The sequence below is a fragment of the Trematomus bernacchii genome, unplaced genomic scaffold (assembly GCF_902827165.1).
Source record: "Trematomus bernacchii unplaced genomic scaffold, fTreBer1.1, whole genome shotgun sequence".
In the NCBI taxonomy this organism is placed as follows: Eukaryota; Metazoa; Chordata; class Actinopteri; order Perciformes; family Nototheniidae; genus Trematomus; species Trematomus bernacchii.
The window spans coordinates 18,390,573-18,403,004 of record NW_022987973.1 but is presented as its reverse complement, the minus strand read 5'-3'; the positions used below and the strand labels follow the sequence as shown (position 1 = coordinate 18,403,004).

Below are 12,432 nucleotides of genomic sequence, written 5' to 3'. Positions count from 1 at the left end.
CTCCCCCTCTTCTGACAGCCCAGCAGCTGATCTCTGAGCACGAGAGGTGGGGAGAGGCGGGGCCATCGCTTAATCGTTATCAGAAACATTTGGCCCCCCAGAGCCAGGGGCGGACTGGCCATTGGGGATACCGGGAGTTTTCGCGGTGGGCCGGTTGTGAGGTGCTATGTTCCTTTTCACCTGCAATGCCTTGGTAACTGCATGCAAATTTCCGCATTTTAATTAGGCCTAGATAACGCCTAATTTGCATATCAATGTGGCGATTGTGATGACGTTATTAGATATACATTGTACTGTATTCACCTGTAGTGTCTCCCCTTAAGTACAGTAGGCCTACATTAGCCTGTATGCCCATGATAAATTGCCTTAGCTAAACCTTGAGCTAACTTATCCATTAGCTGTACCCTACTTTAACTATATTTGTTTTTGTCTTTTGGCTAATTAGCTGTAAACTCGAGGCACTAGCAGTTTAGTCATTTGTTCATTTGTTCATCTCCACTCACCTTCAAACAAGCCAAGAAAAGCCGGCATAACATGGGACTTTAAGGTGGGAGGTGCTGCTACCTGTCTGTCTGAAGTGACTGCCGATGACTGTCCGCACCGCTGTGCAGGAGACGTGGAGGGAGGGAGGGTAGAGGCTCAAGCCCACTTTGATGTCTATGTGTGCACGTGCCTGCCCCAGAGCGTTGCGTCCCCAGATCTACCCACCTTGGGACCCGTTATCGCTATCTGCGTTTCCCTGTTGGCCTTGTTTGGCCGAACCATCTATAAGATAGAGAACTGTAGCGGATACGACCGTTACCGTTCTCGTGTGGCTGATAGCTTTTAGAGAATATTATAGCCTGCAGTAGTTTATCTGGGAACCATAATATTCACATCATTTGCATTTCAATCATAAAAGAACCCTGTGAAGGTGTTTAACTGTGTGAGTGAGAACAAGGCCTTTCTAAAATATTCTCTCTAATCAAGTAGAAACTATAATGTAATTATCATATGGTTGATGTGGGGTTTCTGAGGCTGCAGCCACACGAGAACGGTAACGGTCGTATCCGCTACAGTTATCTATCATATAGACCAGTGGTTCTCAACTGGTGGGTCCCCAAAGTGGGTCGCGGACCCGTTTTGAGTGGGTCGCAGATGTGTGAGTGAAAAAAATAAATATAGAAATCATTGTTTAAATTTTTTATTTTTTTTGTGGAAAAAAGTCAAACTTTTATTTTGAAGGCCCGATTTTCTAACGCTGTGCATGCAGAATAAACAGAATGGCAAGCATGGCAAACATGCGTGGGAAGTCTTCTTCACTGCTTTTGGTGTATTTTGTGGCAGAAGTACAGCGCCACTTACAGGCCCGGCATATGTACTACAGCGTCTCCAGCGCTTTCGAGCGGTCTCGTGTGAACGGACACGTTTCTGGTGCCTATTGCGTGTGGACGGAATACTTTTTTGATATCGAATTCGGTTCATTCGCGTTACCGTTCTCGTGTGGCTCCAGTCTAAAGAAATTGCAAGACTTAGAGCCACTCTAATCTGTCGGGGAAACATTTTTCTCAGTGGGTAAAAAAAGCAATTAAAGAAATGACATTTTGATGAATGTAGTCTCTGTTAAACTAAATCCCATCTCTTCATTAAAACAACCTTTCCTTTTAGACCTTACACTTACTTTCTATTTCATTTTGGCAAACATACTTTGGTCTCTATGGCCTGAGGCAGACACGCCTGTAGTGGCCACACTGTTCCCTGGGGGCTGGCATGCTCCGCTGCATTTTGGTGCCCTTTCATTCAGAATACAAATATATAAACAGTATTGTTATGACTAAAACACCAAGCTTTGTAGCACTGTTTTCCATCTGTGCACAAACTTATCTCGATCTCGTGCCCTCATTGGTCATGTGCGCGTTCGTGTGTGTTGGAGGAGGGGCTCTGTAAGGAAGTGGCAGATTTTTTCCGGCTGTGTATTTTCAAATTCTAGCGCAGTCGAGCTGGTTTCTCCAAAATTACCTACCCCACCTTTAAGTTGTATTTAGTAAACAAAAAAAACCTTGTTATTTACTAAATTCATTTTGTGACTAAATCATTTGATTTGATTTCACATGGTTTAGAGGCAGGTATGTCAGGAGTATTTGGAAAACAAGTTAAAGGGAGGTTGTCAAAATGAGTGCTTTTCTTTGTTTTGACACATCTTAAAAAAGAATTGAAAGGAAAACAACATCAAGGTTACTCATTGTTTGCTGCTTGCTGGCACAAGCTGTTCAAGTTTTTCATTTGAATCCACAATAACAGGGCCACATGTCTATGCAAAGTTATTTTATATTACAAAGCAAAGTCAACCACTCAAGCTGGTTTCTCCAAAATTACCTACCCCACCTTTAAGTACATTTTGATGATAATATTTCTGTACTTTTATTATTCTCAATTCGGCCACAGTATTCTTTCTTTTTGATGGTAATACTTTTGTACTTTTACTTTAAAATCAGGACTGTTACTTGTAGTGAAGTATTTTAAGACCATAGTGTTTGTACTTTCACTTAAAGTGGACCTATCATGCTATATTTAAATGATATATTGTAGGGCCATACCTATATAAGGTATATTTATTCGTTTCTGTTTTCAAAATACCAAACAGATCATGCATTTTAGCCATGCCTCATTTCGCTCTATGTGCTGTTTGCTGTCTACGGGTCTGATTCTGCTGACCACGCCCCCCTGCAGGAGAGGGGAGACGTGCTCTGATCAGCTGCTGGGCTGTCAGAAGAGGGGGAGAAAAAGAGATCTCCGTCCTCCGTGTTTTATTATATAGAGTCGTTATTCATTTGTTTTAACCTGTTACGCACGGCCCCCCCGGTACCGGGCGGATAAACGCGTCATTTGCAGGAAACAACGTCTAAGGAATCTTAATATTTAATAAACTATGAATGTTTTATATCCATGTAACGGGAAGAAACTCAGCTAACTGATCTTTTTAATTTTTTTTTTTCAAAAAAAACCCCACAATGCTAACACTCAGCCTCTGAATTACCCACGAGCGAAAAAATGTAACCTAAAACGGCACCTAAACTCACAATAACTCCCTTATTACTTATCCTAGATGCACAGCCAACCACTCGTTTTGCATCAGCTGGAGACACAGAATCGTTTGGTGCCCACCTCAACACTCAGTGATAAACATTTGCGACGCTATAAACGAAAGCGTACATCATAACATGTGGAGCTAGGTAGCTAGAAACGCTAACATGGCTTACCTTGGTCAAAACTGGTCTTCAATGGCATTCAAACGATAAAAAAACGATGCTGCAGTTAATCCATAGGTTAATCCAATGTGTCTGTGTCCTCTTTGAAATTATTTCTGATAATCCATAAGCAATAAAACTGCTTTTTCGTTTCCAAATACCAGAGCTAGAGATAGGTCCACTCTGCTGCAAATGTACATGCGCGCAGCCCCCACCTTTTCTCTTCACAACGTGTGGCTCTAACGGTCAGAAAGAGGTGTCAACCATCCAAATCGACCAAGGGGGGCCAGAGATATGGAAAAAAAAACATTTTCACCCAAATTACCTCAGAGGTGGGGTGGTTTTGGCTAAACCTCTCTAAAAAGGTCAAATGTCACTTGTTTTGCATCAATCTTGATACAGGGTACTTATTATATGTTGTACTTTGGATTCCTAAAGCTTGTAGTCTACTAACCCATCATCCAAGGGTAGTTTTCACTATCTGTATATATGTATATAACCCTTTTAGAAGTTAAGTTGTAGTCATTTGTTTTGGGCATGTCATTTTCGAGCCTGAAACATGAAAAACAGGCTTGGTGCTTAACAGGTTAAAGCTCAATAAATAACAAAGAAAACCTTTGACCGGCACTATTCTAATTTTGTCCGGAAGATTTAAACTTTAATGGCGAAACAAACTGAAACTGAAACTCTGCCGCACGGTCCCCTCGTTCCTTGGAAGAGGCGGAGAGGTAGGTGTTTGTCATCTGCTGGTGGACTAACCGGAGAGAATTACAGTGCTTGCCTCGACGGGGAGGGATTGCATTGCAGCGGGAGCAAACGCTTGCCTCGGGTATAGGAGAAAAAAAGCCACAGCGGAGAATAAACAGAAGGGTAACCATGGTAACTATGGGCGGGAAGTCTTCTTCGCTGCTTTTGTGGCAGACTACAGCGCCACTTACAGGCCTGGCATATGTACTACAGCGTCTCCAGCGCTTTCGAGCGGCAATGGCCGGCCGTGGCCCAACCCCACATTCCCCTGATAGGTGGAGAGTTGGCCCCTAATCGATCTGTTGTTTTGTCTGTCTGACTTTTGTTTTGTTATGTTTGTTTTTGCCCTATTACTTGTAAAGCGACCTTGGGTCACTTGAAAGGTGCTATATAAATCCAAGCTATTATTATTATTATTAATAGCCGTAGCGCCACCGTCCTGACGTCAGTAACGTGTTCAAATCTGGATCAGTTTTTATCAGATCCGTTGCAGCCCCTTTTTTAGAGATTTGGGTATGGAGGAAAATAGAGAGGGTTGTGTTTTCTGACACTTGGTGAGTTCCCTGGAACACCGGGGACACATATTCATGTATAAAAGACGTACAAAAGTGCATTTTGCATGATAGGTCCCCTTTAAGTAATATATCTGAATACTACTTCCAACCAGGGTGTCTGTTAGCCGGTAATTACCGGTTTTTAGCTGGTAAAATGTATTCAAAACCGGTAAATTCAAAACCTGCAAAATGTCCGGTAATAATTAGGGATGCTCCGATCGATTGGCCACCGATCATTATCGACCGATATTCACTCTTAATAGTTTGATCGGTGCTCTCTATAAAGGCCGATCAGGAGAGCTGGATCTGATCGATATGGACATAAACACGAGTGAAGTATAACCGGACGCGAGAGAGAGATCAGCTGCTGAGTCTGACGGAGACACGCAGGTCTGATCACCTGAAGCCCCGCCCACTGTTTAGCGAGCTGCATGAGAAACTGACGGAGAGAGAGAGAGAGAGAGAGAGAGAGAGAGAGAGAGACGATGAGACGAGCAGAGAGAGAGGAGAGACGAGAGAGAGGAGAGAGAGACTGGAGAGAGAGAGGGAGAGAGAGAGAGAGAGAGAGAGGAGAGAGAGAGGAGACGAGAGAGAGAGAGAGAGAGAGAGAGAGAGAGAGAGAGAGAGAGAGAGAGAGAGAGAGAGAGGGGAAAGAGAGGATCCGTTTCTCCCGTGTTATTATCCGGTAAACTTTTGAATAATGTACTTTATCTACTATAAGTAGTTTGTTTGAATGTAATAATTATGTTGTTTGTTATTTGTGGAAGCGCATCATTTATTGAAAAATTAATCTGAACTTTTCGATCTGTTACGATTATAAACTGAAGCAATATAAAAATGAAAACATCAGTAGGCTATACATTAGCATATCCGGTCATAGTCCGGTAATTACCTGCTAACGGAAACTCTGATACACAATTCTCATTATTATTATTGAAACATGACCGGTAAGTTTCAAATTTGTCCGGTAAAATAAATTATTTCCGGACACTTGACCGGCAAGAAAAAAATCCTAGCGGAAACCCTGCTTCCAACAATGGCCCTCATAAGAATCCCAAACGGACCCAAGACTTTTGTTGATGGTCACAATAGTCTTCCAGACACAAAGAATCCGCCCCCTTTCGGCCAATTCAGAGAGCACCAGCCAATCAGCAGCCTCTGCTCATTGTGTACAAACAGAGCCTCGTGCGCCCTGCAGCCTTTAAATAGCCCTGCAGGAGAAGTGATGACCAGAGCACATCAGAGGAACACAGCAACAGCAGCCACTACACAAAAACCTAAGTAAAAACTAAAGAATGGATCCCATCAGATGCAGAGAGTCAGTTTGCAGGAGTCTGTTTGGCCCGGTGGACCGAGAGCAGCTGCGCCGGGAACTGACGCTGAAGATGAGGGAGATCACGGAGCAGGACAGCCGCCGCTGGAACTTTAACTTCCAGACGGAGACTCCGCTGCAGGGCAGGTTTCAGTGGGAGGAGATCCCCGCAGAGTCCACAGCTAATGTCTACCAGGAGTCCGAGCAGCAGAGAAGGGATGTTTGTTCTGCACACACTGAGGAAGAAGAGGAGAGGCTGAGCGCAGGGGCCGACCAGGAGAACTGCTCCAGGGTCTCCAACACACGGAAGTGTCCCGCAGAGGGGACGCCCGTCCGGAGGAAGAGGACGCTCTCAAAGTCTGCAGCCAAGCCCAGGAGCAATGCACGAATTACAGGTGAGGATCAAGCCCTGCCGATCCATAAGTGTAGCCTACTATTTAAGCTGTAACACAAGTTTATTCTGATAATTCTGGTCTTTTTAAGTGAGTAAACGTGTTTTTCTTTCCTGACAGATTTCTTCGCAAAAAGAAGGAGGACCACAGAAACCAAGAGCATCCTCAGTCCTTTCCACACAAGTTCCAGTGAAGCTGCTCTGTGCAAAACGATAAGATGATCATGCTTCTGGAATAATGGACTCTTTTATATGTATACCTAATGGATTGGATCAAAGCCCATTCACTGCACCAAAGGATTTTATGTTATGTTATTTTATTACTTCGTTTTATTTTATTGCCAATTTGAGTGTGAACCATGGTTAAATTATACCACTTTCTGTTATTTATTCTATTTATGAACTTTTTATTTAACGACTTTGCTTTTTTATGTTTCATTTCGCAAATATGTCTGTTCAAAGATTTCTCATTTGCATTATTATGTGAGAAAGTACATTTGTACGACTGACTGATCCTTTGTTTCTGTACGTTTCATTTCTTTCTCAATCTTGTTGGTGGATTGTTGTATTATGACGTGCTAAATGGAACAGCACTGTTTTGTCCTTGTCATGTTTGCCTAGATTAACTGAGAATGTAAAGCCTACAAATATTGCAATGTTAAATAAACTATGTTTTTAATGACACTATTTCGGATTGAGGGATTATTATATATCCTGTCTCCCTGGAGGATCTGCACTTTTCAGATAAAGCACATTTAACATATTCAGACAAAGACCCAATTATCTACTGTCCATATTAATTTGGTGTTAAATGCTTATACATTTACACACTCTAAAAAACTGGTTTATATTTTGTAACTTGGGCAAAAAGTATCTCGGAAAACTTCGTAATTAGTTTTCCAAACAATGCCTCACAACTCTTTAGTCATGATTTAGATTTGTCTATCTGAAGCTTCCAAATGAACTGTGCCTTGCAGAACTGCACATAGTTTGGAATGTAAAACAATGATTTATATAATATACTAAACAAGGTATAATTATAACAAACTGTGCATTTGCATTGCAATTTTGAGTTGAGACACAAACCTATTTGGAAATCCTTTACACTTTTAAAAATGTCTGTCAAACATCTTGCAAGCCATATTAATTGGAAACGAAAATGAAATGAAAGTGTGTTTTGAGTAATAAACAGTATTTTTAAATGCACTTTCAGGCTTTAAGAGTACAAACAAACACTTTACCCAAAAGCTGCTGTCATAACTCACTATGGTAAAAAAAAAAAAAAACCCTGGAGTTCAATAATTTTATAGATTTGTGAACTGAATTTCAAATGATTCGTTTTTCAATTTGACTGCAGTCTTATGAGAAAGTAAATCTTTGGTTTTATGCTGACTTTGTGGCAGCCACGGTTGAATAAGCTTATAATAAGTATGCCTCTAAAGCCATAGAAAAATCAATTCATGTTGCAAGTTTGGCAATCGAAGGAAGAAAAAAACCTTTTGGAGTAATTGCATTTTCTGGGCTGTATTATGAGATGTTTCATAATCACAAAATTATAAGGACTGTGCTGTCAGGCTTGAAATTATATCCGTTAATATGAGCTGTAACTGCCAAATTAGCCCATTAAAGAGGCCAAATCCCACAGAGGCGTATTCCCTCCCACAGTGTTGGGGTATCAGCTCTAAAGAAATAGGAGAGGCCATCTGGCCGCAGAGCAGAACAATGGCCACAAAGCAGAGTGTGCCATCCATTTCACCTGCAAATCAGCCCTTAGAGCTCCCTGACCCCCCAGGTCTCCCCTCAACTCCCCTCTTTTCACTCCATCTCTTTTCATAGTCAATCACCTATTATCACTGACATGTGCCCAAACCAATGCCACTAATGTTTATTCTGACTTTGGCTCATGTTTACTTGTGTATTCTCCTGCATGAAGCAAGCATAAAATAAACATCATTTACATTTTTAAATGCTTTAATGCCAAGGAGAGTCAATGTTAAGTGTGTTATTTCTGCATTAGGAACAGATGATCTTACATAATGCACCACTGGATTCATGTTACCAGTCAAGAAATCAATAATGTAACCATCCCTTGGGTGCAAAGTATCTCATGGGATCCCAATCTCTCCGCCCAACTCCTTCATTAGATTCATTAAAAGATGCACATTACAAGCTGCTAGTACATTATCAGTGAATGAAGCTTTCCCTAGTGCAGGGTTTGTGTCAATTAATGCAGTCATATTGCTGAATGATTTAAACCTGTACTCTGTATAGGTTCAAAAACTGATATAAAACCTAAGCTATTGTACTAATTTCCTTTTGTTCCATATATAGAAGAAGCTAAATGAGAAGAATGATTACGTTTTGCAACTCCAACAGTGACCTTTTTTTTTTTTTACATTTCCTCAAGTTGATAAATGAGCACTCAGCGTTTTAAGAAATACACAGTTTTAAAACGTAAAGTCAAAATAACTCTAAAAATAATTTAGTATGTTGCTACATTTTAAGCTTTGTACCTTATGATTCAGAAAGTTGCAACTCAGTATGCAGAGTAAGCCTTGGTTGGAAATATTCTTCTTCAACTAAAGTTATTTAGCCAGAGCAGTAAAGCTCTGTTGTTGTTTTCATGAATTGAGCATTTACATTTTTTTGTGTTTATGACTGTTGACTGATGCGGTCTTTGTTGTGGTTCTTTTAAAACCTCTACACCCTCCCTGTAGTGAATCTCTGCCCTCCCTCAGCTCCTGAGTAGCACAAAGGCCATCCACCCTCAGCACACTTTAGGAGGGTGGGGTCCATTGTTGCGGACACCAGAGGCAGATGGTCACTTGGGCCTTTTCTCCTCATGGCCACTTGTGTAAAGGAATTCCTGGACACCCCATGGATGGCCAGCGAGGAAAAGGTCACCATCTGCTGCCCAAAGATCACCCGTGCAAAGGGCATGGTGTTAGCCATGGTGTTAGCTATCTCCATAAGTCAGCGGAGACAAAGCCACCCCCACATCAAAACAATAAAATTAATTCTGCTGCCTGCCACTATCAGAGATACACTGATTTTAGGGAGACAGTACCTTGAATCAGTTTGATAGATGACTGAGGAGAAGAGAAACTGCAAAAACCTTCACTTTTTAATATGAAAAATTACTTTTTGCTTGTATCAAACCACCTCTGGCAGAAAGACAAACTCTCCCTGGTAACTGAAATATTTAGCTCATTTGTTTTAGTCAGAGATTCCTCGCCTGAAGGCACCAGACACAACACAAAGACACTTGTTAATAATAACTACAATCTTTTATTGCTACAGAAGAATATTTCTAAATATTACAAATGTGAAAACAACATCTGATTACATTGAAAGTCAAGGTTTGAAATGTAAGGCGTTGTTCAAATAAAATTAAATCAAATCAGGTTTTATTTATAGAGCACATTTAAAAACGATTTTTGGTCGTGCCAAAGTGCTGTAGCCTACATGTAATAAAAACACTTTACTACAATAGCAACAGAAGACAATCATTTACAACAGCAAATATAAAAACAAAACACAGGGAAATGTCAGGAGTCGTACTCAGCTCTGTCTAGAAGGCCAGAGAGCAGAAGTGAGTCTTCAGGGAGGATTTAAAAACCCCTAGGGTCTGGGCCGACCTCACATGCAGGGGCAGACTGTTGTTCATAAGATATGATTTATATCGTATTTTATTCCACAAGAATACAGCATATTGAATTATAGTACACGATGCTGTAGCAGGGGCAAGTGTTTGGCATTACTGTAACTCAGAGATGGAGTACTCGAGTCCTGGACTCAGACTTGAGTCGGACTCGAGTGCCTGGACTCGGACTCGAGTCGGACTTGAGTGCCGATGCGGACTCGTGAATTTTTAACCCACTCTGACTCGGACTCGTGAATTTTTAACCCACTCTGACTCGGACTCGTGAATGTTTCAGAGTCCCGATCTTATTACTATCAAAATAAAAGTGCAAAACTAAAACTTTACCATAGGAAAATATTGGCATACAAATATAATCACTTCTCTAAAAGGTAACTCATTTTAAATATAGTTAGACATATTAAAGGTAATTTACAATAATACAAATAATAATAATAATAATAATAATAATAATAATATTAATATTAGTAATAAGCTTTATATTTGTACAGCACTTTTTATACAAAAATTGTAGCCAAACTCGCTTCACAGCAGTTCAATAGACACATTAGTATAACATGACAGGATAAAAGCAATGTAGAGGAGCAGCTACATTTCAATAAATGTATCCACGAAGATTAATACATTAAGACTTGTGACTCTGACTTGACTTGGACTCTTCTTGGGTGACTCGGACTTGGACTCGGACACAGGTAATGATGACTCGGACTCGACTCGGACACTCCTTGGGTGACTCGGACTTGGACTCTGACTCTCCCTAGGTGACTCTGACTTGGACTCGGACTCGAAAAGTGGGGACTCGAGTGTGACTTGGACTCGTGAATTGGTGACTTGACTACAACACTGCTGTAACCTGAATAAATGTTAAGTTATATATTTTTTTAAATCCTACAAGGAAATCATATCTTAAAGAAAAGATGGGAAACTAATGCTTACACAACATGTTGAAAATAATTGTTGAGATGTCAATAATGGATTGAATGAATTGTTACTATCATTGTGCCAACATTCAGCAAAGCTGCTAGATATATAGATAAAGGCACAGAGTAATATGACAAGGTGAGACTGGGTCAAATCTTGGACCTGAGAGTTGGGGGTGGGCAGGCCCACAAGGCCAAAGTGGGAGTGGCCTCCAGTACATTACATTCAGTGTCAATAAACAGCAGTTTGCTCTATAAAGTTACGTTTTTTGCTGAATGTTACCGCTTTGCATTACGGCTAAGCTGAGGTGTTTATCAACAAGTAGGTCAAGACTTCCTTTTCCGTGCTTGGCTCATTATTTGTCTGAAACGCATTCTAAGTCAATAGAAGTACGTTTACAAGCACATTTTAAGCTAACAAAAAGAAAAATCATTGTCAAACAATTAATGATTAGTCAACATTTGCATTCCTTCTCTTTGCTCTACACACAAACGGTTTACTTTCATTAAACTAAAAGCCGCTCTAACACGATTGGCCAACACATTTCCGACCATAACCAGAAACCACAACACTTTGGATACCACTATCTTTTCATGCTTCCTACAGATTCTCCATCAATATGCATTTATTGCCTAAGTGCTACAGTTGTCAGTATCTCTGTTGTGTTGAGTGCAATAAGTGCAGTTAGAGTTAAGGGATTACTATACTAAAGTTTAGTTACTGCAGTTAAACTTAGTTTTTAACTAACTCTGTGAGGGACTACGGAAGGAAATTAGCTCAAAGCTCAAATCTGGCATGTTTACGTTTTAAAGCATTATTTGTTTTAAATGTTCATCAATATGCATTCCCTCTTCAAATAAACGATTAAAAAAAAAAACTAAAAAAACAACTCTTAGTTAACACAAATGTTAAAAGCTGTTTTCACATAAATTATTTATACTTATATAATATATCCTAGGTTTTCCTAAAAGAAAGGTATAGTAAATCAAACGTCAATAAATCTAAATCAAGTCATAAAGGATACTTTTATCAACATTTTGGGCAGCTGACGAACAGATAAATAGATTAATAGATAACTTAGTTTGATCTGAATACATTTTATAAATTGTTTTAAAAAGAGAAAGACGTCCTGGTCTCAGCAGTTCTCCTCCCGACTGGCATGGTGGGGGCCGGCTGCAGTGTTGGAGGAGAGGGGGGAAGGTGATGAAGACAGCTGGTCATAGCTTGGCAGGCTGTCCTGACTCGGGAGGACATTACAGGTCCTTCCTCGCCTTACTGTCACCCCGCCTCCCCCTCCAGCTCCACCCTCACAGTCACCCGGGTCCCTCTGGGCCAGCAGGAAGGTGAGGGACTCTGCGATGCGGTTTAGCGTTTGGTCCATGTGCGATATCTACGAAAGATGAAATAGATGTTGATAAAAGTAAACAAAATGCTCTGGCTGAGAGTTATTTAAATGTTATGATGTAGAGATATCTTTTTATTCCATTGTGTGACAAAGGCATCATAGTATTGACCTGTGCCACATTGATTTATTGCTGCATTGTGCATGGCTCATTAGACAAAACTATATTTGGTGAAAGTAAAAGAAATGAGTTAATAACAAACATTAAATTAAAGCC

The 12,432-nt window shown here is 40.5% G+C and overlaps 2 protein-coding genes across 2 annotated transcripts in view; one reads left to right on the top strand and one right to left on the bottom strand.

The window, feature by feature from the left end:
* The first annotated feature begins 5,823 nt into the window (after nt 1–5,823).
* On the top strand, nt 5,824–6,510 carry cdkn1ca (cyclin-dependent kinase inhibitor 1Ca). Its single transcript, XM_034116781.1, has 2 exons — nt 5,824–6,235; nt 6,353–6,510. Exons 1-2 carry the CDS (start codon nt 5,824–5,826, stop codon nt 6,451–6,453), a joined length of 513 nt encoding a protein of 170 aa, XP_033972672.1. The 3' UTR covers nt 6,454–6,510.
* Nucleotides 6,511–10,672: 4,162 nt separating this feature from the next.
* The window catches only part of kcnq1.1 (potassium voltage-gated channel, KQT-like subfamily, member 1.1), a 44,395-nt gene continuing 42,635 nt past the window's right edge, over nt 10,673–12,432 (bottom strand). The window contains exon 17 of the mRNA XM_034116780.1: nt 10,673–12,203. Within this exon, the coding sequence (XP_033972671.1) occupies nt 11,949–12,203 (255 nt within the window). The 3' untranslated portion in view covers nt 10,673–11,948. The remainder of the gene's footprint in view (nt 12,204–12,432) is intronic.

Coding starts and splice junctions, on each gene's coding strand:
- cdkn1ca (XM_034116781.1), top strand. CDS start 5,824: ATGGATCCCATCAGATGCAGAGAGTCAGTTTGCAGGAGTCTGTTTGGC. Junction 6,236..6,352: donor GAGCAATGCACGAATTACAG/GTGAGGATCAAG, acceptor CTTTCCTGACAG/ATTTCTTCGCAAAAAGAAGG.